The sequence below is a fragment of the Labeo rohita genome, chromosome 1 (genome assembly GCF_022985175.1).
Source record: "Labeo rohita strain BAU-BD-2019 chromosome 1, IGBB_LRoh.1.0, whole genome shotgun sequence".
Taxonomy (NCBI): Eukaryota; Metazoa; Chordata; class Actinopteri; order Cypriniformes; family Cyprinidae; genus Labeo; species Labeo rohita.
The window spans coordinates 4,303,865-4,330,940 of record NC_066869.1 but is presented as its reverse complement, the minus strand read 5'-3'; the positions used below and the strand labels follow the sequence as shown (position 1 = coordinate 4,330,940).

Sequence of the window (27,076 nt, the reverse complement as noted above, 5' to 3'; positions counted from 1 at the left end):
ACTCACAATTGCGAGTTATAAAGTCCAGTTCTGAGGAGAAAAAAAAGACTGATATGTTAACAATTGCAAGTTTATATCTCACAATTCTGAGAAAAAAAGTCAGAATTGTGAGATAAAAAGTTGCAATAACTTTTTAAATATTTTTCATTTATTTTTTTTATTCAGTGGAAACAGGATTCCATACTCGAGAGTATGTGATGTCTGACTCCAATGTTCTGAACGCTGCACACATCTGCTGATCAAACACATATAAATACACAGGAAACACTGTAATCACAAGCTGCAGTACTACAATACAGTTTAATAAAAGGGCAATATACATAATATATTTTAAACACTGAATAGACATAATATGTAAAACTTTAATACAAAGAGATCTTATATGATTATATTAGTTTTTAGATGTAGTTTTTGATTGTTGTAAATGAAGATTGAATTGTTTTCCTACTAATTCATACAATATGTTTATGCTTTACTACAGTCAAATAGAATTACAACAACTTTAATATTTTTAGGTCACTTTGGATGAAACTAACTGCTAAATTAATTTATGTAAATCAAAAAACTACTATCAATCATTCTGACAGAGAGACAGAAAAAGGCTGTAAAATGTTTTGACACGTGTCCCAAACACTACGGCGTGACACGCTGAAAGAAAGGAAGTAAATTAATACATTAAAACATCATATACTTCAGCTATCTGGTCAGTATAAAAGGACTTGAATTACTTGATTTTGAACAGTAAATTATATTTTCTGAACAATATACTTAGTCAATAAACATTCAGAGTGAAACTGATATTCAGGACAATGAGTGGAAACACTTACTGTTGTATTCTCATACACAGGTTCAGTCATCTCAGTATCACAAGGTTTGGAATGATTCATCTTGGCATTATAGAAAAAAAAAATAGATAGAAAATTGGAGAAAAAAAAAACATTTGATAACTATTAGGTCACCTATAATAATGGCATTAGTGTTCACATCAACAGACTATAACAACAACTTACCTTTACATTCCCATACAAAGGTTCATGTGACTCAACATCAGATGTTGAACGTCTGTCATAATCAGGTCCGGAAAGATTCATCTTTGACATTTAAGAAACAGGAACAAATGTAGAGACAACATAAATAACTAATGCTTATAATATCAATATATACAGTCACAACTGCATTCAGACTTTTAGTTACTAGTTCATTTACTGATGAGACTGTTGATTACTAAACTCATTTTTCTCACCTGAGTATAATATAGTATAATATATTATAATAAATAGGTTACATAAAAGAGTACAGAATTAATATGTTGTATTAAAACAATATTGACCTCCGATGCATTTGATAATATGTTATTGGTCAATACCAAAGAAATTGTGATCCTAAAATAAAATCTTCCAACAAAATGAATATTTATAGAAAGTTACCATGACCACTATTTGTTTCCCCTTTACTGAAAGTTATAAATGAGGTTAACCTGTGATCAAATACTACACACATCGTACCGAATCAGCAACATCGTGATGATAACTGCAGCTCCACCAACCACTCCAATGGACATGTACAATATCACCAGACGTCCTACAACAGACACAGAAGAGTAAAACACCTGAACACATTCATTTGCTTCACTTTAGAAAGAGTAAATGAGCTGCTCTACCTTTAACAGTGACAGTAACAGCGTCTGATCTCTGTGATCCATGTTGATTGTGAGCCTCACAGTAGAAGCGTCCACTCTGTAGTGCACTGAAACTCTGTCTAGATCCAACAGATGAGGATTCATCCTCCTTAAACCAGCTGAAGTTCAGAGCAGGTGGGTTTGAATCACTGCTGCAGATCAGAGTCACTGAATCACCTTCTGTTATTTCACCAGATCCATTTATGTACACTGAGACATTCCTGGGTGGGTCTAAGTCAAAGAAACAAACAAAAAGATTTATATAATTTACAATCATACTGATATTTAGGGAATTTGATATCACAGTTAGTGAACCATCATTAACTCACACATGATGTTTAAAGTCACAGCATCAGAGTATTTCTCTCCATGTTTATTGATGGACTTGCACTTGTATTCTCCACTGTGATCAGAGCTGATCTTTGAGATGCTGTAGATTCTTCCAGATGCTACAAACTTTCTTCCTTTAAACCAGCTGATTTCTGCAGGTGGGTTTGAATCACTGCTGCAGGTCAGAGTCACTGAATCTCCCTCCACTATTTCACCAAATCCATTTATGAACACTGAGACATTCCTGGGAGGATCTAAAATAAATACATAAAAATAATTAACAATCATATTAAATTTGACATCACAGATGCTTCGAAGATTTAATGTCACAGTTAATGAACCATCATAGACGCACACAAGACGTTTAAAGTCACAGCATCAGAGTATTTCTCTCCATGTTTATTTCTGGACTTGCACTTGTATTCTCCACTGTGATCAGAGCTGATCTTTGAGATGCTGTAGATTCTTCCAGATGCTACAAACTTTCTTCCTTTAAACCAGCTGATTTCTGCAGGTGGGTTTGAATCACTGCTGCAGGTCAGAGTCACTGAATCTCCCTCCACTATTTCACCAGATGGACTGATGGACACGGAGACACGTTGTGGTGCATCTAAAGAGGACAAAAATAAAATGTGTACTTCCAAACATACAATTTACATATAATTTACAAGCATGTAAATGACTGTCTGTTTTTCGGCTAGTTGTCATCATGTGTTTTTAAAATGTAAACGCCCCTACATCTAAAAAAGGCTAAGCGCATTACATCGTTTACTGTTTGTTTGCCGTTGCTCCGGTGAAACTAACTTTAGCGGAAACATAGGACATTTGAAACAACATCGCGAATGTAGTACCTTCAGATTACATTCATACTATACACATTCATAATACTCTTTTTGCGGTCACGAAATAATTACTTCTACTTACTTTTTGAGGGGTAATTTATCTCTCTCTCCGTCTTTCTACTATATTAATCCACTCTATGACTGGGCTTTTTTTTTCCCCTTACCTACACTGTAAAAAAATTCCTGTAAATTTTACAGTTACTGTACTGTACGGTTACTGTAATTTTTACAGCAGCGCTGCTGTAATTTAAATTTACAGCATTATTCTGTATTTCCTGATTACAGCAAATAACTGTATTTTTTACATTGCTGTGTTTTTTTTTTTTTTTTTTTACAGTAAACTACTTTATTTTTGTGTATTCTATATATGCAGTATACATTTTCCAGATTGCTGAATATTAATGACTGGCAATTTAAACAATTCATTAACTGTATAAGCTTTAAACAATATTTAACTGCATAAAGTGTTGTATAGTGTGAAACGTAGTGCACCTAATATTTAAAATAATAATAATAATTTGACACATCTTAATCTTGAAAAACAGATCAAATTTTATTTAACATATGACTCTCAAATTTGCATGAAATTAATGTCATAGAGCAGTGCATTTAGTATTATTTTGAATTCCAAAATAAATATTTACTTGAAACATATATTACCCTTAACTTTATGTTGAAGTTTTACCAACATTGAGTCAAAGTTTTACTAACATCAAGTTAACCAACACAGTCATAATTAAATTGTTCCAAATACCACAATGACAGTGATGAATTTTCAGAACATGGCAAAACAACAAGGTCCCAAGTGAGTCCAACAAAGCTTCTGATTAAAAAAAAAAAAAAAAAAAAAAAAAAAAAAGAGAACAGTTCGGCTCCAGACGCTGTCCCATCCCAGGATGCAATGAGTGGCTAAAAAAATTGAAAAAGAACAAAGAGGAAAATACATTAGATATTTTTTACAAAACAATGATACGGTCAGGAATTTGGCGTTGCAATATAAGGTTCGGGCGCCAGGGGTAAAAAAAAAACCACCACAATAGTTAAATCATTTTACAATGTCACAATGCAGGTAAATTTGCTAATTTAATCAAAAACAACCAAACAATGATTTGAAGCTCATTCTAATTAACTCATTCAACTAACAAAAAAACAGAACCTCCAGGCCCAGGAACAATACCTTTTAATACCCTACACAAAACAACAACGGGTGAACTATTTCAGGATCCACATAGACCAATCCACAAAACTCCAAGGAGAAATAAGATTTTAGTCCATTCAGTCCATTCATTTTACAAAGTCTCTACACAAGCACATTATTGTTGACTTCATCACATGTACTTATATCAGTCTTTAACATTTGCACATTATAGTAGGCTTCAACATATGCACTTTATAGTAGGCTTCAACATATGCACATAGTAGGCTTCAATATATGCACATCATAGTAGACTTCAATATATGCACGATATACTTCAACATATGCACTTTATAGTAGGCTTCAACATATGCACATAGTAGGCTTCAATATATGCACATCATAGTAGACTTCAATATATGCACGATATACTTCAACATATGCACTTTATAGTAGACTTCAACATATGCACTTTAGAACAGGTACATTTCACCCGTTGGACTACTGGGCCGGAAGATTAACACACAATAAAGAAATCCCAATATTTACATTGCATCAAAAAAACAAACAAACAAACAAACAAAATCTTTAACTGGAGCGCTCAAAAAATAAATAAATAAATAAATAAACAGTTGCCGCTTGTAACACGCTATATTGGTGTATTAACCACGCACTTTTCAAGTTCAGCAAAAAGATCGCTCACATGCTGCTCTCTAAGAGAACGATCCTCTCTCCAAACACGCTTTACATGACCCGCATAAAGACAAAACTAGTTCTCTCCGAACTAAGAACCGGCATCCTCGATTCTATAACTCCGCATTAAACACCACCAACTTGTGCACGGTGACAAAGTGTAAAACTTAAGCGGGTTCAGCAACCAAGCAGTTGAATCATGTTTCCGACATACTCACGGCAGCGCAACGCACCGCGCGCGTTGCGACAATGGGAAGAGTGAGCGAGCGAGAGAAAGCGAGAGCAAGCGAGAGAGAGAGCGCATCCTTACCAAACTTCCTTAAATAACTTCCTGTTTTCCCGCAAATACACACAACAGCGCCCCCCCAAAACTAAACAGGAAAAAAATAAACAAAAACACTACATAAAAAAAAAATCTTTCTAATCCCAAACTTCTTAATGGCAGTGTAGATAATAAAATAATATAATAAAAGGAAAAAGGGGATATTGGTGTGTATGAACTTCTTACATTTCAGAAATTCTGCTAAAAAAATCCTTCACTTTGCAAAGAAGAGTGGCAACTTGGGTGCACTTCAGCTGGTTTCTTCTGTGCCATTTGCCCTGTGGTTTTAGATGGAACTTTTCCTTTTAACGTCTTTGTTCCTTTCAAATACCTACAAAACAGTCAGGAAACAGACAATATGTAATTCACATTAGTTTAAGCTTTTGAGATATCTGAATCATTCTCCCTTAAAAAAATCATCCCATTCTGGAATTGAGAAACATATTCTAACATATCTACATGTAAAATGCAAGTATTCAAATTCTTAGAATGCAAACATTACCTTTGAATGACTCCAAATCACCGTCTGTCTCCTCCTGGTAAGGTTACTCCGAAGTGAATATATGCTGCGAAAAGGCCAGACAGAAAGATGGGCTGAATTAACTCATTCTTTAAACCAGGGGCGTTGCTAGGGTCAGAAGAGATAAGGGGCTTCGCCCCTAAGAAGTACCCCCCCAAAAAAACAGCCCTACTACACCCCGCTGCCTCCCACCAACTCATGGATTATTTGCAAGGCAGATACATTTGTAAAATTTACACTCCATACACCATAATAATGACAAAGCAAAAACCAGATTTGCAAATTTTAGATTTATTACAAATAAAGCACTGAAATAAGTACATTGCATAAGTATTCATACCCTTAACTCAGTACATAGTTGAAGCACCTTTACAGCCTCAAGTCTTTTTGGGTATGATGTGACAAGCTTTGCACATCTGCATTTGGCAATTATCTGCCATTCTTTGCCTCACCTTTTCACCTCTCAAGCTCTGTCCGCTTGGATGGGGGCTGGCATTTTCTAGAGTCCTAGTTGTTCCAGTTGTCTTCCATTATGGATAATGCTTCTGTGAACCTTCAATGCAGCGGATTTTTTTCTGAACTCTTCCCTAGATCATTGCCTTAACGCAAGTCTGTCACTGAGCTCTACAGGCAGTTATCTTGACCTCAGGACTTGGTTTTTGCTCTGATATGCATTTTCAGCTGTTAGACCTTTTCTGAGAGCTGTGTGGCTTTCTAAATCATACTCATTTAAATGAATTTGCCACAGTTTAACTCCACTCGAAGTGTAGTAACATCTAGAAGCAATATGAATGCTCCTGAGATAAATTTCGAGTGTCCCAGAAAAGGGTATGAATACTTATGCAACGGGATCTTTTCAGTTTTTTATTTTTAATAAATTTGCACAAATGTTAAAAACCTATTTTTTGCGTTGCCATTATGGAGCAGGGAGTGTAGATTGATGTGGGGAAAAAGTAATTTAAAGTAGTTTAACATAAGGCAGCAACATAACAAAATGTGAAAAAAATAGAGGTGCTCCGATCGGGCTTTTTTGAGACCGATCACCGATCGCCGATCACAGGAAGCTGTATCTGCCGATCCGATCACCGATACCATCTTTTTAAAGCCTCCTATTAATCATTTAGAATTATTTATAGAGATACTCCAATCAGGATGTTTAGACACTTATTCAGGGCCTGATGTTTTTGTTTTGTTGTTTGTTTGTTTTGAGAGAGAGGAGGTTTTTTTTTTTTTTTTTTTTTTTTTAATTTGAGGGGTGGAGGGGAGAAAAAAAAAAATATTACCATCAATCAATATATTACCATCAATACACATTCTTTATATTTACCGCAAACAATGTGCTGTCACTTTAATTCTGCGCGTGCAGCACAGACTCCGTGCGGAAACCATCTCTACACTGCTGCAGATACACCACTCCTGGAACGCACTACTAGACTGCAACCGTGTGCATCTTGAGCTTGAACGCTTTAATCCGTTAGCATGAAAATGGAAAAAAAAAAAATACGCACTGCAAACGGAGGTATGTGAACGTGGCGTTATGCGTTTACGCTTCAAGTGTGCATGAGCGCCCAGTCTCCAGGAGAAAGCGCGAGCCCTTAATGGTTAAACACTGGAAAGAATTAAAAAGAAATGCAGTTTACAAACTTTAGTGATGATGTGACACTGATTCTATTCTGCAAGTAACAATTCCTGTGTCGACTGTGCAGTTTGCTGTCAGACGCGATGTTGTGATTTAAAGTCATTTGCGCACTTTCGAGAGAGAAAGACAGAGTGCGTGGTCATTCACTCGCGCTGTTTGTGAAATTACGGCTCACATAAGGTTTTCAAATTACTTTATAAGTTATTTAATGAAGAAATATGAATTGTATCTCAGCATTATAATTGTTTTACCCGCGCCGAAAAGCGCCTGATCATGCCGCTGCATGTCGTACCAAACCTCTCACGGCAGGCGCGTCATCAGCTTTAGATCGGTTTATGCGATCTGCCTTTTTAGAGACCGCCGATCAAACATCCCCAAGGGATTATCGGCCGATAATGATCGGTAGCCGATCGATTGGAGCACCCCTAGAAAAAAATGAAGGGATATGAATAATTTCGCAAGGCACTGTATATAATTTTCTTAGTGTTTTTTTTTTTCCTCTTGAAACCACCACAGTAAATATTTGGTGAGGGTTTGGTAATATACTATTAGTCATCAATACACATCAATATGAAAATTTTAACTGCAAGTTAATGACTTGGGTCTAAGCTTTAGGTTAATTGTTATTACTTAGCATACTGATTTACCATTGGATTGCGAGCGGTGAGTACCTTCTGGATCCTGACCCTCACTGACCACATCTTTGATGCTTGATCTCTTTAAAATAGAGTTTAAAAGTGGGTGATGGGAGAAATTACAGATAATTTGGTTACATTACATATTGGTAAATTACCAACTAGAGCATAATTCTGGATAAACTGTGAACTCATAAAGACATGTATTGAACAATTCTCTTTTCAGTAGTCACTTTTAATAGTATCGAAAAATCTAAATTTTTGACAACGCTAATGAGGTGTAGCAAGCTATAGCCTAAGCCAACCATTTCTGATTTAACTATTACAGTAACAGATGTGACTGACTATATCATATCTAGATAAATATGTCTAGATATCTATATCATATCTAGCAAGCTAGTACAATTTACGTTTTTCTTCTAAATAATGCGCGTTATTTACATTAATATGACGCACAATTTATTGATTACAGTTATTTTATTTCACCAAAACTACACACATTTTAGACTGTGAAAACAAATATTAAGCTTCATCTACTATTCAGTTTCGCGGAACAGTTGTATTATTACCTCATCTGCTCCTCAAAATAATGAATGAATGACGACAGTGCAGTGGCGGGATTTTTTTTAACACTTGCCGTCTGACAACAGTCCCACCTGCCGGTAGAAACAGGTACTGCTGAACAGCTGACTATTTAAATACCCGACACAAAAGCTGCCTTAAGTGGAATGCGCATGATGTAAGCGGTAATCTATCACAACCAGACTGCTTTTCATTATGGACAGGCGAATTTTAAGTACTTGGATAACAAAATAAATGTTATACAACCTATTTTATTTTAAGTGCAACATATTCCAAAAGATCAGGGGCTTTTGACAATTTGAGAGAGACAATTTTGAGAGAGACAATTTTGACAGAGTTTACGTGACATACACTGATCCTCCGTGACCGGGATGACCGCGAGTTGCAAGACTTTTACGAACGTCACGCGTTTCGGCACCCGTGTTAGCAGATGACTGCCTGTGCAAATTTGATTTACATCATAAAATGCTAGCGAGAAAGTGTGCTGAACAACACGACGTTCCCATGAATCACAACTGTTGTCAATGAACCGTGCAATTCTTAACGTAGGAACCCAGAGATTTTCCGCCTGTAGCCGCAATAAGGCCGAGGAACCTGTGAAATCCTCCCGCGACCGCACTGCTTAAACCTGGTAGAAGTCTCCCTCGCGCCCCGCGGACGGAGGATTCGTTAATCTCCGGTTACCGCGAATGTAGACATCTTAATATAATACTGCAGTTACCAAACATGGAAAATAAAAACTGAAATACGTCACTTACCACAGTTATGAATCGTTCTTCTTGCTGCTCCCTAATGTCGACCGTTGAAGAAAAGCCCGCCTCTGCAGATTTGAAATTTACAGCAATATGCTGTACTTTTGAGGCAAACCACCACGTGACCCCAGAGTGCTTTGCGGTTTACAGCAATATGCTGTATTATAAGAAATACAGCCCACTACTGTAAAATATTGCTGTAATTTTTACAGCAATTCGTTACAGTGTATATAAATTTGAAACATGCAATGAAAAGTGCATCAAACTAATTATGTTGTGACGAAAAATATCAAAAGTGAATTACAACTGCTGTCCATGACATTCTTTAAAGCGTAGCTATGGCAGGCAGTCATACAAACTACATGTAAAATTAAATAAATAAATAAATAACCACCGGGTGGCGCAATGTTACGGTTTGTAAAGAATCTGCAGAATCTGACACTCCAATGAGTTTGGAGTTCATCAGATTATTTTTTACTGTTTTGAGACATTTCACTGTATTACAAAAATGGTACATGGGGACCACACATGAGGCTTGGCTCCAGTGGAGCACTGCATAAACACTCAAAAATTATTAAAAAGAACTGATGGATCTGTACTCACACGTGACATTGAGATGAACAGCAGGAGAGATGTAAGTGTGTCCATGTGGAGCACAGCTATATCTGCCTGCATCCTCTCTTCTGACTGACTGCAGCAGGAGTTCATTGTTTCCGTCTCTTCTCTCAGTTAATGGCTGTGAGTTTCTGTACCAGATGAATGCTGCTCTGTCAGTCAGAGTGCAGCTGCTTTTACATGTCAGACGGACTGAATCTCCCTCTGTCACTCTCTCAGGAGACTCCACCTGAAGATCTGAACACAACACACACATTATATCTAGTGCTGCTGTCACACACTCATTATTATTCAACATAATGCACAGAGGAAGAGTGAAACCTCATGAAAAGTCACCTGTGACAATAAGAGACACTCCTTGTTTACCAGTCCATTTGCCATTTTCTTTATCAGTAATGAATCTGAAATAATACTTGTGTGAATCCTGGTGTGTCACATTAATTAGTCTGATGGTGCAGTTCTGCTGTTTATCTCCCAGATACTGAAGCCTCTGGCTGTATTCAGGATCCTCAGACAGATCTGGAGGCTCTACACCCTTTACAGTGTTTTTGGTCCAGAACATTTTCTTGATCTGATGTCCACTAGGGTATGTATAATTGCAGCTCATCATCACTGATGAGTTCTTTAGTGCACAGATGTGTGAATGACTGTAACTCACACCCCAATCAGCACTAGAAACCCCTGAAACACAGCATTCATGTAGTAAACAAAATAGCAGCAGCTTTTTCATCATGGACATCAGTGGGAAAAACTTCATGCAAAATTTCTATGAGTGTTTCTGAAAGTTGCAGCAACTCACTGTGAATCATGAACAGAAAGATCAGAGGAAGAGGAGGAGCCATTCTGACTGACATCACCATAGCAACACCTACAAAAGTTGAACAGTGGCTTATTTTAGCTGTCATGAATTGGTTTATTTTAAGTTTTTTTTTTTTTTTTAAACTTGTTTTACTGTAATTTGTAAGAGTAAACATGTAATCGCTATTAGTTCATTGTCTGATTAGACATTGGTGTTTGTTGAGGTCTAGTCAGACTCAGAAAGGTTGTGGTTAAGATAGTTTAGCACAAATGCACTTAACTTTCGTTTTCTGCCCATTGCAAAGCCCCAATCAACAACACTAAGAGCAACTTATACACATAATAAAAACTCATACAATCCTGCTCTACTAATGGTCGGTATCAACTAGCAGACCTGTACAAAACATGCCTTAAAGATTAAATAATTTATAATTTTATGCAACCACACACATAATATATACGTGGGTACGGAAAGTATTCAGACCCCATTACAATTTTCACTCTTTGTTATATTGCAGCCATTTGCTAAAATCATTTAAGTTCATTTTTTTTTTCCTCATTAATGTACACACAGCACCCCATATTGACAGAAAAACAGAATTTTTGCATATTTATTAAAAAAGAAAAACTGAAGTATCACATGGTCCTAAGTATTCAGACCCTTTGCTCAGTATTTAGTAGAAGCACCCTTTTGATCTAATACAGCCATGAGTCTTTTTGAGAAAGATGCAACAAGTTTTTCACACCTGGATTTGGGGATCCTCTGCCATTCCTCCTTGCAGATCCTCTCCAGTTCTGTCAGGTTGGATGGTAAACGCTGGTGGACAGCCATTTTTAGGTCTCTCCAGAGATGCTCAATTGGATTTAAGTCAGGGCTCTGGATGGGCCATTCAAGAACAGTCACGGAGTTGTTGTGAAGCCACTCCTTCGTTATTTTAGCTGTGTGCTTAGGGTCATTGTCTTGTTGGAAGGTAAACCTTCGGCCCAGGTAAACCTTCGGCCCCACAGCATGATGCTGCCACCACGATGCTTCACTGTTGGGACTGTATTGGACAGGTGATGAGCAGTGCCTGGTTCTCTCCACACATGCTGCTCAGATTTAAGGCCAAAAAGTTCTATCTTGGTCTCATCAGACTAGAGAATCTTATTTCTCACCATCTTGGAGTCCCTCAGGTGTTTTTTAGCAAACTCCATGCGGGCTTTCATGTGTCTTCTGTCAGGCCACTCTGTCATAAAGCCCCGACTGGTGGAGGGCTGCAGTGATGGTTGACTTTCTACAACTTTCTCCCATCTCCCGACTGCATCTCTGGAACTCAGCCACAGTGATCTTTGGGTTCTTCTTTACCTCTCTCACCAAGGCTCTTCTCCCCCGATAGCTCAGTTTGGCTGGACGGCCAGCTCTAGGAAGGGTTCTGGTCGTCCCAAACGTCTTCCATTTAAGGATTATGGAGGCCACTGTGCTCTTAGGAACCTTAAGTGCAGCAGAAATTGTTTTGTAACCTTGGCCAGATCTGTGCCTTGCCACAATTCTGTCTCTGAGCTCTTCAGGCAGTTCCTTTGACCTCATGATTCTCATTTGCTCTGACATGCACTGTGAGCTGTAAGGTCTTATATAGACAGGTGTGTGGCTTTCCTAATCAAGTCCAATCAGTATAATCAAACACAGCTGGACTCAAATGAAGGTGTAGAACCATCTCAAGGATGATCCGAAGAAATGGACAGCACCTCAGTTAAATATATGACTGTCACAGCAAAGGGTCTGAATACTTAGAACCATGTGATATTTCAGTTTTTCTCTTTTAATAAATATGCAAAAATTCTGTTTTTCTGTCAATATGGGGTGCTGTGTGTACATTAATGAGGAAAAAAAATGAACTTAAATGATTTTAGCAAATGGCTGCAATATAACAAAGAGTGAAAAATTTAAGTGGGTCTGAATACTTACCGTACCCACTGTATATATATATATATATATATATAAATACAAAAATGAAATAATTTCTTATGCTTGTATTTGTTGTTGATCGGTGATCAGCTCTGACAAGAATTGTAAAGGTTGTTTGTGCTATTTTTATGCTGGGGCTGGTTTTGTCCTATAAAGATAAACAGCTGTATTCATAATAATATAATATATACTAATAAATGATTCAATATTTTATCTAAAAAATAAATACAAAATAAATCAGAGCATATACTGTATTTCACATCAAATTCACATATTTTAGTTACATAAAATGTTTTGTTACATTATGCTACCATTTTTGCCACCTTATGCTAAAACACTTTTAATTCACACTACAATTACTTTGTGAAACTTTGCAAGTTTTTCTAACAAAAAAACCAAACAAACAAACAAACAAAAAAAAACATTTATTTTAAAACATTTTAATATATCATGCAAAACCCAAAACACACACAAAATACTATAACAATGGAATTGTGTCTTCGGGGGCTAATTGATGACAAAGAATCGATATAAATCTAAAGAAAAAAAATAAGTAAATGATGCTCTTACCTTTTTCACCAACACTACAAATGAGCAGGACGAAAGCAGCACTTCGTTTTTCACACTTTAATCTACACATAGTCAGCACCTTATATTTTAGCATGTGGTCTTACTTGTAACACTTCACGTTGGTGGTTTTATCACGGCAACAGGGCAACATCACAGAGAACACATCCGACTAAAGACATAAAAGTTAAACTGAAACAAACTACATCAGTCCATACAAATGCTTGTGTTATAAGGTTTTCAAACTTACTTGCATATTCTTCTATAGAACCAATAAAATAATTGCTTGTGATAAAGTTTGATTACATCAATGTGGCAATAAAATAACATTAACTTTAAAACATGCTGCTGAAGTACTTCACTGTAAAAAAATAAATAAACAAATAATAATAATAAATAAATAAATAAATAAATACATGTTTCAAATTTAAAAAAAAGTACTGTAACTGTTTGTGCTAAGTTTAATCAACATGAAATGTTAAGTTGTACTATATGAAAATGTGGATATTTGAGTTGAGTAAACAACATTTTAAGGCAGCATGAACAATTACTTGTTTAAGTTGAAACTACTTTGTTTTACAGTGTTGAATGTTACAGATGTTTCCTTTGAATGTTTTCAGATTCTCATTATATGAGTTATTTTTATTAAGTTTATTTTTCTAAAAGTGGCCTTATGTCACTTAATTGTTGCATCTGCATTCTGTGGTCTCTCACTCTAAATATTGTCATAAACGCAGTTTTGCATTCATATATATGTATTTAACTTATATATGATATATAGAACATATATTTAACTCCATGTTTGCACTAGCAGCATTTCTAAGTGTGATCATGTGACACTCGTAAAATCATCCCTCATTCACTATTCCTTACATCACAGTGCAAAAACACTTTCTGTCACCATGTCCCTTAAGGTGCTCTGTCTAAGCTCACATCTTTACTGCAGCAAACCCTGTAGATACCCATAAGGCCTGTCCAAATATTCACACTTGCAGTCTTTGCACTTGACCACTTGTCTACTTACATGACGTGTTTCCTGTATTTGACTCAAGTGTTCAAGTGGGCGTTAAGATCACAAGTCTGTGTAGAACTTTTGACTACCTGGTGAGACACACTCACAGGGCATTATTTTGGATTTTAATAGGCTACTTTCCATTTTAATAGAAAGTATAAATGTCTGTTCAGTAATTGTGGTGATTGTAATTAAGTCATAGAAAGTAAACACTCTCAGTTTACTTGAGTCTCAAGCAAGCATATGCCATAGTGATAAAAGAAAAAAAAAAAAAAAAAAAACAAAACAAAAAGTGGTGGCCTCACACCTCTTAGCTATCTTACACCTCAGGGACTCAACCGAGAGCAGTTCTCAGAATATATTAAAGGAAGTTCAAGTGTCACTTAAGCACACTTAAACAGTGTGTCTACACTGAACACTAAACAAGGCAGATGAAAGACCCAAAAAGGATAAAACTTCCTTTTTGATCAAGATCAATAAAATATTCACTTTTCTGAACAAAGGAAATTCACTGTTACAAATACAAAGGAAAGACTGAAAACCACACAACAGCTTTGTATTGTAAGCAGGCTAATATTTTAATTGATAATCACATCATTGTGGTCTGCCTTCAATTAAAAAAAAAAAAAAAAAAAAACAATAATAATAATAAAAAAATGCTAATAATAGTTAAGGACAACAGCAGAGTACAAGGTGTTATCAGTTAATAATAATCACTTTAATTTGACTGAGGTCTTCTTAATACAGAACTGTCATATTTCAGACTTGATCAAAATATTACTCACCAATCATATGAGCTACTTTTTATGCCACTTTGTTGACATTTAAAATCACAGATACATTTTCATTTTACAAAGAAAGTAAATACATTGGTAATGGTCACCAGCAGGGGGCACAAAGACCACACAAAGTATGATATCATCACTGGGACAAACCAGATTAATACCAACTAAACAGTAAAAAGCAAAGTAGGTTATCAGTACTGTTACTACAGTAAAGCAAGAAAACAAACTGTACGGTACAGATTGCAAAGGAAAAACACATTTGCATTGGATTACATACTTTTGTATCAGTTTATGTTGCTTTTCAGGACTCCACACTCGTGCGATACATAAATGCTATAAAATGTTTTGCCATGTTTCCCAAACACTATGGCCCCTTCCTGTTAACCTGAAAGAAAGAAAGAAAGAAAGAAAGAAAGAAAGAAAGAAAGAAAGAAAGAAAGAAAGAGGTGAATTAAAACAATAAATGATGCAGTGCAAATTCCTGCTTAGTATAAGATGACTTATTAATATGAGTTATTTCATCAGCAAAACTTACCTTTACATTCGCATACACATGTTCATTCATCTCAACACAACAAAATTTACATCTGTCATGATGAGGTCGGGAATGATTCATCTTTGACATGGAATAAAAACATAGAAAATAAATAAATAAATAAATAAATAAATAAATAACTATGACTGTATTTAAGCTTTCAGTTCTTGATTTACTAGTTAATTTACCTGATCAATACACACTGATAACCAAACTCATTTTCTCACCTGAAACTCCTGTGTGTCATTTCTCTTTTTCATCCTGCTCCTGTTTGAAGACATTGAGTGAGATCATATTTTTAGATGAAAATCTGTTTAGTTTGTCTAAACTGTGCAATAACATTTTACACTTCTGATCATGTGTCAGCTTTTAGTCTGACAACAAATTTCCCTTCATTCTCAATATTTGTGAAGAAAACAATAAATTGTCTCTGATCAAATACTACACACATCTTACCAAATCAGCAACATTGTGATAATAACTGCAGCTCCACAAACCACTCCAATGGACATGTACAATATCACCAGACGTCCTACAACAGAGACAAAAGAGTAAAACACCTGAACACATTCAACTGCTTCATGAATGAGCTGCTCTACCTTTAACAGTGACAGTAACAGCATCTGATCTCTGAGATCCATGTTGATTGTGAGCCTCACAGTAGAAGCGTCCACTCTGTAGTGCACTGAAACTCTGTCCAGATCCAACAGATGAGGATTGATTCTCCTTAAACCAGCTGATTTCTGCAGGTGGGTTTGAATCACTGCTGCAGATCAGAGTCGCTGAATCACCTTCCACTAATTCAGCAGATGGACTGATGGACACTGAGATGTCCTTTGGAGGATCTTAGACAAAAATTGAAGTGTAGTTACAGACACAAACTCAACATTTAAAAAAAAAAAAAAAAATCTGTACTCACACATGACATTGAGATGAACAGCAGGAGAGATGTAAGTGTGTCCATGTAGAGCACAGCTATATCTGCCTGCATCCTCTCTTCTGACTGACAGCAGCAGGAGTTCATTGTTTCTGTCTCTTCTCTCAGTTAATGGCTGTGAGTTTCTGTACCAGATGAATGTTGCTCTGTCAGTCAGAGTGCAGCTGCTTTTACATGTCAGACGGACTGAATCTCCCTCTGTCACTCTCTCAGGAGACTCCACCTGAAGATCTGAACACAACACACACATTATATCTAGTGCTGCTGTCACACACTCATTATTATTCAACATAATGCACAGAAGAAGAGTGAAACCTCATGAAAGTCACCTGTGACAGTAAGACTCACTCCTGGTTTACCAATCCATCTTCCTTCTGTTACATTAGTAGTGAATCTGAAACTGTACTCGAGTGAATCTTTCAGTGTCACATGATTCAGTCTGATGGTGCAGTTCTGCTGTTTATCTCCCAGATACTGAAGCCTCTGACTATATTCAGGGTCCTCAAACAGATCTGGAAACTCTCCAACATTTGTTTTGGTCCAGAATACTTTATTGATCTGATATCCAGTAGGGTATGTATAAGTGCAGCTCATTATCACTGATGAGTCCTTTAATGCACAGATGTGTGAATGACTGTAACTCACACCCCAATCAGCACTAGAAACCCCTGAAACACAGAATTTATAGTGAACAAATGGGTATCCAATGTCATGTAAATATCTCTTGAATGTTTCTGACATGTTGCAGACACAAACCGTGAATCATGAGCAGGAAGATCAGAGGAAGAGGAGAAACCATTCTGACTGACATCACCATAGCAACAACTACAAAGAAATGTACAGTTTTAAAGTTTGTTTTTGTATTATATATATATATATCTATATATATATCTATCTATCTATATATATATATATATATATATATATATATATTTTTTTTTTTTTTTTTTTTTTTTTTTAATGTACAATTGTAATATGTTATGAGACAAATTTAGTAAACATCTAACTATTAGAGTTAGTTTACTGTCTGTTTTGATGGTGCTGTTTGAGGATATAGGAGTTTTTATTACTGGTTTCTGTGCGGACAAAGTAGTTAGCACACAAGCCTTTAACTTCCTCTTTCTGGCTAGTGCATATATCGAGCTCCACCTGCAGCTGCTGACCAAGATAGTCTTGTGGCTTAAGCTATAATAAAACCGCAAGTCACACCAACATCCAAAACAAAACATATATCAGCCCTGGCAACCAGTGTTGGGCAGTAACGCATTACTGTAATTTGATTATTTTTTTAGTAACGGAGTAATTTATTGCAGACGCAATGTGTTTTATCATCTAGATTGTAAAAAGGGTGTTGGCTAGCACACGCGACGTCCTCTAACTGAGAACTACTTTGACTGGTAAGCGACTGTGAGGCGGATACTACCAATGAAAACAGTCAGCATGGAGAGAGGAAAGTACGCGTTCTGTAGCTGGAAATACAATAATTATTTTGAGTTCATTTCTGTCAAAGGCAAGAACATTATCGTGCGTTGTCAATTAGAGGGGAAGAAAACCTTTTTCAAAAGTGCAATACTCCATAAACAATTTAAAACACCTGAAAGGGCAATACGGCACATCAAAACTTCTTGAGAACATACCGGGTGCGGAGGGCAACGCATCAACTTCTATTGTCTTCACATGAGTCTCTGCCCGCGCCCGCGCCCGCACCCGCACCGGCACTCTCCCATCAAGTCTTGTCCCGCGTCGCTTTCTGCTGTGTCGAGTCCAGCGGCAGTGTGGGTCTCTAATCCACTTGCACTGCACTCGACGCAACAGAGAGCGGCGCGGAACAAGACTTGATGGGCGAGCGCGGGTGCGGGAAGCAATAGAAAAAATGTTTTGCGTGACTATCTAAACATAATATTGTAAGGCGTGGAGTTTTAGCTGCCCGTGGGTGGATGTAAATAAAGTTGATAGACTTGAAAATACCGACGACTAGTAATTTTTATTGCGCAAAGGCCTAGAACTCGGGAAAAGATCAACACTAATCTCTGTGCCCGCCACAATCTACTCTGCTCTCCTCCTTCAAATTATAAAACCCTCCTTCTCAGAGGACGCAACACCAAAATAAAAGTCTTTGACAGAAACATGCAAAAATAGAATACAATGAATATTAAACAAACAAAAAAACTTCACTATATATATATATATATATATATATATATATATATATATATATATATATATATATATATATATATGTATATACATATATATATATATATATATATATATATATATATATATATATATATATATATATATATATATATATACAACTGCTATTCATTTATTGCACAAGAACAACTAATGTAAAACAAAAACGATTAACACGCGTAAGCATAGGCAGAGTTTCTATTTATAACACGTGTTTGCAGCGTTAAACAATGTTGTCTACGGAGCCCCTTAAGGGACATGGTGGTGAAAAAAATCAGAGTGAGTGAAAAAAAATTCAGGGTGGGAGGAAAAATATTTTTCAGATTTTTTTGCGTTCTCTCGCAAAGATTTTTGCGTTCTCTCGCAAAACTTTTGCGTTCTCTCGCAAAACCGGTTGGGTTCGGACAAACACTTCCTGTTTACTCAGCTCAGTAAGTTCACAACGGAGCGGTTCATATAAGTTTTATACTGAACTTGAACTCAAGTGGCCTATTATAGAAATACAGTCATTTAATTGCTTATAGTTTCAGGCACGATTTGGGAAAATCCTAAAACGCTTAATGTGGATTAATGTACTAAAACAGTGGCAGCGGAGGCCCAATTCGGTATTAATAAATGCTATTCATACTAATAAAAAATTTAATATTAATACCCTTAGCATTACTCTCAATAAAGTATTTGTAGTTACAGTGGTTTAAGTATAGTAACCATGGTTAATTTGTTTGCTGCTTGTTTAAAAAAAAAAATAAATAATACGTTTTTGAAAGGAAAAATAAAACAAATACGTCACGTAGCCTATTAGTCCCATTTTATTCAGAAATAATACTACCAGCAGGCCTACAGCGTGTTATAATACCAACATTATAAACACACATAGCCTAGCACTCCACAGCAAATCCTTTAAATTTAACCGTATTCAGAACAGACCAAAAACCAAAACCAAAAAACTGTAACTTATTCATTTTTAACGAATAAATATAATATAATGCAGTATATAATAATAGGTATAAGCTTATAGCAATAAATAAACTAAAATAAATAATTTAAAGCGAAACTGAAAGTATGGGCTCACGTATGGCTCTCCTTCAGCACAAATCCAAATGTTTCCATATTCGCAATGTATTTGCAGCTAAACCATTAAATTAACCGGGTTTTGTACGTTCCAATATCGACATGAAAAAATCATAGTGAACAAAAATGTGCCGCAGTGGATTGGACCGGTGTTCACGCTGTACGGCACAGACTAATACAGAATATTTAAATTGACTAGTGTAACTTTGTATCTGTTTGGGTGATTCTGTGTATTATTTTAATAATGAACAGGCTGCGAGGAGCTGGCGCGATCAAATAGCTGAAATATAAAAACTGTAAAAAAATATATATAAAAAATATAAAAACTCTCTTCCATACAGAAAAATACCCTGTGGCGAGTTATTGTTTTTCGTGTTTAAAATAGGAGAATGAAATATCCAAACGACTGCAAATGCAACATTTATTTTATATAGCAGTTCAACAAACAGGGTAATATTAAGTGACATTTTAAATGTAGCCTACATTTTAAACACATGATGTTTGTTATATTTAACGAAATAATAATAGTTCCAACGAAATCCGCAACAGAACTGGCGTGTCTCTAAGCAACAGCGGTGTTTCGTTTCTGAATTAATCTGCAGCTTTGAACCATTCGGAGAGTCCGTGATTAATCACCCATTCATAACTACAACCATTTGCTTAGTTATTGAATGAATGAATGAATGAGGCGACGCCTTGCTCATTAAGACAGTGACATGCCGCCACCTACTGGAACGTTTGAGAACCACTAGTTTAATGGATTACTTCATTAATTGCCTATTTTTAATAAAACATAAAATGTTGGCTTTTTATATCATTGTCTTCTTATATTAAGCTAAGGTACATTGGATATATTTTTAATAATTCCATATTTGGTCTTTTTTTATCAACGTCTTCATAAAGCCGCGTTTTCTTTATGGGAGGAAAAGGCTTAACATGCAATTTAGAGCTTTCTGTTCATAGGCAATTTAGCGGGTTACGTTTATATACTGAGCTATTCTGGTATATAAGGTGTGTACTGAACTTGGTCCTACAGTGTTTTACATTTTAGAATGTCCCAAAATCGTGCCTTGATGTATTTATATAATAGCCTACTTGAGTCCAAGTTCAGAATCAAACCCTATAAGTCGCTCAATTGCGAACGTGCAATGTAGGAACCACTACAAGCTGTAAAGTTAACAGGAAGTGTTTGTCCGAACTCAACTAGTTTTGCGAGAGAACGCAAAGTTTTGCGAGAGAACGCAAAAAAATCTGAAAAATATTTTTCCTCCCACCCTGATTTTTTTTTCACTCACTCTGATTTTTTTCACCACCATGTCCCTTAAGGGGCTCCGTAGTTGTCTGCAATGCAATGGACAAGCAGAGAATCCACTCACCGCTCGAAATGCCGTGCATTCTGCAACCATACACGCAGCAGCCCCATTGCTTTTAGTAAAAATAACAGCGAATGTTCATGCTTTAATAACAAATATTTTATCGGGAGCGTTTATACTGGGATATAAAGCATGGGATATAAAATGTACAGAAAAAAATGTAACTAGTAATGTAACTAATTACTTTTGAAATAAAGTAATCAGAACAGTAAAAAAAAAAAAAAAAAACACATCTAATCACCAGATACAGATTTTTAAAAGTCAGCCACAACTTAATTTACTTTACAACATGTCATCTACTTTCATGTTTGCACTTGACAGATGCTTTCATCCAAAGTAACTCACATTGCATTTTATTTGTTCGTGCATCATATGGAACTTGAACCCATGACTTTGGTCGTTGTTAGTGCTGTGCTCTACTGTTTGAGCTACAGGAATACTTAAAATCAATAAATATTATATGTATACATCATGGCTAATTGTTCCACTTTTACTCCAGTGAAAGTGTTACTGGAATTTTAACTACAGAATGTAGGGCAGAATGTACACAAAATATTTTAATCCAAGACCTTTTTGAATAGCTGTAGTAAACCACATACAAAAACACTTGGACCTTTGACCTTAAACTTCATTACTGAGAACTTCCGTGTGTGACAACTAGCCCCAATCTCCCCTGCACCACACACACACACACATGTTTGTTTTTGTGAATTGTGGGGACTTTCCATAGACTTCTATAGTTTTTATACTGACTAAACAGTATTGTCTATCCCCTAACCCAACCCTAACCCTTACAGGAAACATGTTTGCATTGTTACATTTTCAGATAAACTTCATTTACTATTTTTAATAGTACCACAGCCCAGTCCCCACAATGTCAAAAATTTCAGGTTTTACTATCCTTGTGGGGACATTTGGTCCACACAATGTAGCAAAAACAAGCACACACACACACACACACACACACACACACAGAGAGAGAGAGAGAGAGAGAGAGAGAGAGAGAGATTTGATGATAATCAGTCTAAAGAATAATTATAAAGTCATGTTCTTACCTGTTTCACCAACACTCATGACCAGTGACAGCACTACAAATGATCAAAATGGAACCAGTAATGGGATTTTTATGTGGCCAACACCTTATATTTAACATGAGGATATGACACCACATAGTACAGATATAACAGAAGCAGAGACTAAAGATGGCAACCATTAGGCAGAGACGACATTAGGCTAACATCATAAAATAGGTGGACACTTTATATTTATGAAAGATGGGAAACTTTATAGTCTGTAGAGATGCCTATTATGTTTTCAGACTTACATGCATATTTAATCTCTTCCTGGGGAAACAAGAAAATAAAACACTGATTGTGCATTTTATAAATAAATGTAATGAATTAATAGCAAATTTAATAATAAAACAAACAAAAAGAACTTAAGAATTTATAGAGAAAAAGAATATTGAAGTTGCTACTCATCCATCAAATGAGATCATCTAAGCTTTTTTAAGAAAGGCCTTGTGTCACTTCTCCATTGTCTCTCGTTATCTTGTGAAACTCTAAAGATGGACATTAATACAATTTCCTCTGTAGCGATGACTGATGTGAGAAAACAAGGCGTGTCCAAACTCACAGCAGCATCTATCTAGTGTTGACTGTGTGATCACGTGACCCTCATGAGAAACAGACAGACGAGTGCTGACGTCACAGACCTGCTGCTCTGACATTTGTAGGAAGCCTGATTTGTTTATATTGCCGATTTTGTTTAACTTTAAATGTAATACCTGCAGAAAACTATTCATTCATCATTCAGTTTTCTCCTGTAGAGGGAGCTTAATGGTTAAGGCTGGTTAAAGACACAAACATCTGCTTGAGAGATTTGAGTAGGCGGGTGTCGCCGCAGTGAGGTGAGGAGTGAAATGAGAGCAATCAAGATGAAAATGTTTACCTCTCAAAGTGAATCAGAGGCAAAGAAGATCACTCACAATCTGGCCATGATGCCTCTTCTTTGAAAGACATTGTAGGAGTTTTAATGACCACAGGCAGTCAGGACCTCAGTTTAACATCTCATCTGACAGACAGTGCTTTTTGACAGTACAGTGTCCCTGTCAGAACACAGACAGGCCACAGGTTAAGCACCCCCTGCTGGCCTCACTAACACCTCTTCCTGCAGCAACCTAGCTTTCCCAGGAGGTCTCCCATCCAGCTACTAACCAGGCTCAACCCCACTTAACTTCAGTGGGCAACCAGTCTTGGGCTGCAGGGTGATATGGCTGCTGGACACCCTTTCTAAACAACATTCTCATCCCATTTTTAATGTAATAAACTCCACATATTTTAGCAATATAATAATATAATAATCACCTGTCCTATACCCAGATTACACTCGGACACATTTCTAACCTGCATGTATTGATTCACGAGCTTACTGATTTATTAGTGATGTGTGAAATGAAGCTTTTTTTAATAATTTTGTACTTGTTATATAATTTTGTGTATACCCTTGGCACTTTTGTACATGTTGTTCAAGCATTAATAAAAAAATAAATTGAAAAAAAAAAAAAAAAAAAACATACTACACTCAAAACACATTCATACTATATAGATTTTACTCTTTTTGCAGTTATGAAGTAATTACTAAAAAAAATACCTACTCTAGAGTATGGAAGTATGGAAGCCTGTTTCCGCCACTGAATTAAAAATTAAAAAGGTAATTGCGACTTTTGTAATTGAGAAAAAAAGTCAGAATTATGAGATACAAACTCACAATTGTGAGTTATAAAGTCCAGTTCTGAGGAGAAAAAAAAAACTGATATGTTAACATTATTGCAAGTTTATCTCACAATTCTGAAATGTGAGATAAAAAGTCACAATAACTTTTTAAATATTTGTTATTTATTTATTTATTTTTTATTCAGTGGCGGAAACGTGATGTCTGACTCCAATGTTCTGAAAGCAGCACACTGAGGACATCTGCTGATCAAACACGCATAAATACACAGGAAACACTGCAATCACAAGCTGCAATACTACAGTTTAATAAAAGGGCAATATACATAATATATTTTAAAACACTGAATAGACAGAATATGTATACAAAGAGATCTTACATGATTATATTAGTTTTTAGATGTAGTTTTTGATTGTTGTAAATGAAGATTGTTTTCCTACTAATTCATACAATATGTTTATGCTTTACTACAGTCAAAAAGAATTACAACAACTTTAACATTTGTAAGTCACTTTGGATGAAACTAACTGCTAAATTAATTTATGCAAATCAAAAAACTGCTGTCAATCATTCAGGGCTCCACTGACAGAGAGACAGAAAAAGGCTGTAAAATGTTTTGCCATGTGTCCCAAACACTACGGCCTGTCACCCTGAAAGAAAGGAAGTAAATTAATACATTAAAACATCATACACTTTAAATATCTAAACAATATACTTAGTCAATAGACATTCAGAGTGAAATTGATATTCAGGACAATGAGTGGAAACACTTACCGTTGTATTTTCATACACAGGTTCAGTCATCTCAGTATCACAAGGTTTGGAATGATTCATCTTGGCGTTAAAGAAAAAAAAAAAATAGAAAATTGAATGAAAAAAAAAAAAACATTTGATAACTATTAGTTCACCTATAATAATGGCATTAGTGTTCACATCAACAGACTATAACAACAACTTACCTGTACATTCCCATACAAAGGTTCATGTGACTCAACATCAGATGTTGAACGTCTGTCATAATCAGGTCTGGAAATATTCATCTTTGGCATTTAAGAAACAGGAACAAATGTAGAGACAACATAAATAACTAATGCTTATAATATCAATATATACAGTCACAACTGCATTCAGACTTTTAGTAACTAGTTCATTTACTGATGAGACTATTGATTACTAAACTCATTTCTCACCTGAGTTTCAAGTGTGTCTTTTCTCTTTTTCATTTTGCTTCTCCTTAGAAATAATAAATAGGTTACATAAAAGAGTATAGAATTAATATGTTGTATTAAAACAATATTGACCTCTGATGCATTTGATAATATTTTATTGGTCAATACCAATGAAATTGTGATTCTAAAATGAAAAAAAAAAAAAAAATCTTCCAACAAAATTAATATTTATAGAAAGATACCATGACAACTGTTTTTTTTGTTTACTGAAGGTTATAAATGAGGTTAACCTGTGATCAAATACTACACACATCGTACCGAATCAGCAACATCATGATGATAACTGCAGCTCCACAAACCACTCCAATGGATATGTACAATATCACCAGACATCCTACAACACAGACGAAAGCACAAAACACCTTAACGCATTCACTTGCTTCACTTTAGAAAGAGTAAATGAGCTGCTCTACCTTTAACAATGACAGTAACAGCATCTGATCTCTGAGATCCATGTTGATTGTGAGCCTCACAGTAGAAGCGTCCGCTCTGTAGTGCACTGAAACTCTGTCCAGATCCAACAGCTGAGGATTCATCCTCCTTAAACCAGCTGAAGTTCAGAGCAGGTGGGTTTGAATCACTGCTGCAGATCAGAGTCACTGAATCACCTTCCACTATTTCAGCAGATCCAGTTACGGACACTGAGACATAATTAACAATCATACTGATGTATACTAAAGGAATTTGTTGTCACAGTTAGTCATTGTCATTAACTCACACATGACATTTAAAGTCACAGCATAAGAATATTTCTCTCCATGTTCATTGATGGACTTGCACTTGTATTTTCCACTGTGATCAGAGCTGATCTTTGAGATGCTGTAGATTCTTCCAGATGCTACAAACATTTTTCCTTTAAACCAGTCGAGTTTTGCAGGTGGGTTTGAATCACTGCTGCAGCTCAGATTCACTGAATCTCCCTCCACTATTTCACCTGATGGACTGATGGACACTGAGACACGTTTTGGTGCATCTAAAGAGGACAAAAATGAAATGTGTAGATCCAAACATACAATTTATATATAATTTACAAGCATTCATATGACTAAAGTCTGTTTTTAGGCTACACTGTAAAAAAAAAGTCAACTTGCAATGTTAAGTTGTACTAAGTAACAACTTAGATATTTGTGTTTGCTAAACTTAACAGATGGGTAGGTAACCCAGCTGCCTTAAAATTTTAAGTTGATTCAACTCAAATATCAAAGTTGTCACTTAGTATAATTTAACATTTCAGGTTGAATAAACTTTTTTTGAGTTGACTGAACTGAAAATGTTAAGGCAGCCAGGTTACAAATTATTTTAAGTTGACTCAACAAATTGATTTTTACAGTGAAGTTGTCATCATGTGTCTTTAAAATGTAAACGCTCCTACATAAATTTGAAACAATCATTTTTCATTATTACTTTTTTCTTTAACATTTTATAATTATTGAAGTTATCAAAACTGACTCAGTGCATCAACACTAATTATGTTGTGACCAAAAATGTCAAAAATGAATTAAAATGACTGTCTATGACATTCTTTGAAGTGTAGCTATGGCAAGCAGTCATACAAGCCACATGTAAAATTAAAAAAATAAAAAAAAAGCCCTGGTGGTGCAATGACGGTTTGTGAAAGAATTATTTACTTGTCACTGCAGAATCTGACAGTGAGACCCTCCAATGAGTTTGGGGGCCATCAGATTATTTTCTACTGTTTTTGAGACATTTCACTGTGCTGAAAAAATTGTGCATGCATGAGGCTCAGCTCTATTCGAACACTGCATAAACACTCCAAAAATTATTAAAAAGAACTGATGAATCTGTACTCACACGTGACATTGAGATGAACAGCAGGAGAGATGTAAGTGTGTCCATGTAGAGCACAGCTATATCTGCCTGCATCCTCTCTTCTGACTGACTGCAGCAGGAGTTCATTGTTTCTGTCTCTTCTCTCAGTTAATGGCTGTGAGTTTCTGTACCAGATGAATGTTGCTCTGTCAGTCAGAGTGCAGCTGCTTTTACATGTCAGAGTGACATTACCTCCTTCTGTCACTCTCTCAGGAGACTCCACCTGAAGATCTGAACACAACACACACATTATATCTAGTGCTGCTGTCACACACTCATTATTATTCAACATAATGCACAGAAGAAGAGTGAAACCTCATGA

At 35.9% G+C, this 27,076-nt stretch overlaps 3 protein-coding genes across 3 annotated transcripts; all 3 read right to left on the bottom strand.

The window, feature by feature from the left end:
* Positions 1–1,064: 1,064 nt before the first annotated feature.
* Positions 1,065–22,041, bottom strand: LOC127171688 (B-cell receptor CD22-like). Its single transcript, XM_051120489.1, has 10 exons — positions 22,018–22,041; positions 17,079–17,147; positions 16,652–16,990; positions 16,305–16,553; positions 15,985–16,230; positions 2,364–2,618; positions 2,008–2,262; positions 1,661–1,909; positions 1,506–1,581; positions 1,065–1,091 (listed from the first exon to the last, which is right to left on the bottom strand). Exons 1-10 carry the CDS (start codon positions 22,034–22,036, stop codon positions 1,088–1,090), a joined length of 1,761 nt encoding a protein of 586 aa, XP_050976446.1. The 5' UTR covers positions 22,037–22,041; the 3' UTR covers positions 1,065–1,087.
* Positions 22,042–24,063: 2,022 nt separating this feature from the next.
* LOC127171717 (B-cell receptor CD22-like) lies at positions 24,064–25,587 on the bottom strand. Its single transcript, XM_051120531.1, has 6 exons — positions 25,338–25,587; positions 25,183–25,258; positions 24,886–24,928; positions 24,655–24,735; positions 24,470–24,529; positions 24,064–24,345 (listed from the first exon to the last, which is right to left on the bottom strand). The coding sequence occupies exons 1-6, from the start codon at positions 25,585–25,587 to the stop codon at positions 24,331–24,333; spliced, it is 525 nt and encodes a 174-aa protein (XP_050976488.1). The 3' UTR covers positions 24,064–24,330.
* An 11-nt stretch (positions 25,588–25,598) lies between these two features.
* On the bottom strand, positions 25,599–27,076 carry LOC127171707 (B-cell receptor CD22-like). Its single transcript, XM_051120519.1, has 2 exons — positions 26,737–27,076; positions 25,599–25,897 (listed from the first exon to the last, which is right to left on the bottom strand). Exons 1-2 carry the CDS (start codon positions 27,044–27,046, stop codon positions 25,599–25,601), a joined length of 609 nt encoding a protein of 202 aa, XP_050976476.1. The 5' UTR covers positions 27,047–27,076.

What these genes read in the sequence shown, in the direction of transcription:
- LOC127171688 (XM_051120489.1), bottom strand. An exon ending in TGTTACTGTCACTGTTAAAG is followed by an intron (nt 2,619 to 15,984) that starts GTAGAGCAGCTC and finishes TGTCCTCTTTAG; the next exon opens with ATGCACCACAACGTGTCTCC. An exon ending in TGTGACTTTAAACATCATGT is followed by an intron (nt 1,910 to 2,007) that starts GTGAGTTAATGA and finishes TCTTTGACTTAG; the next exon opens with ACCCACCCAGGAATGTCTCA.
- LOC127171717 (XM_051120531.1), bottom strand. Translation starts at nt 25,587, where the DNA reads ATGATTGTTAATTATGTCTCAGTGTCCGTAACTGGATCTGCTGAAATA. An exon ending in ATCATGATGTTGCTGATTCG is followed by an intron (nt 24,929 to 25,182) that starts GTACGATGTGTG and finishes ATTATTTCTAAG; the next exon opens with GAGAAGCAAAATGAAAAAGA. An exon ending in AAGACACACTTGAAACTCAG is followed by an intron (nt 24,736 to 24,885) that starts GTGAGAAATGAG and finishes TAAATGCCAAAG; the next exon opens with ATGAATATTTCCAGACCTGA.
- LOC127171707 (XM_051120519.1), bottom strand. Translation starts at nt 27,046, where the DNA reads ATGTTGAATAATAATGAGTGTGTGACAGCAGCACTAGATATAATGTGT. An exon ending in TGTTCATCTCAATGTCACGT is followed by an intron (nt 25,898 to 26,736) that starts GTGAGTACAGAT and finishes TGTCCTCTTTAG; the next exon opens with ATGCACCAAAACGTGTCTCA.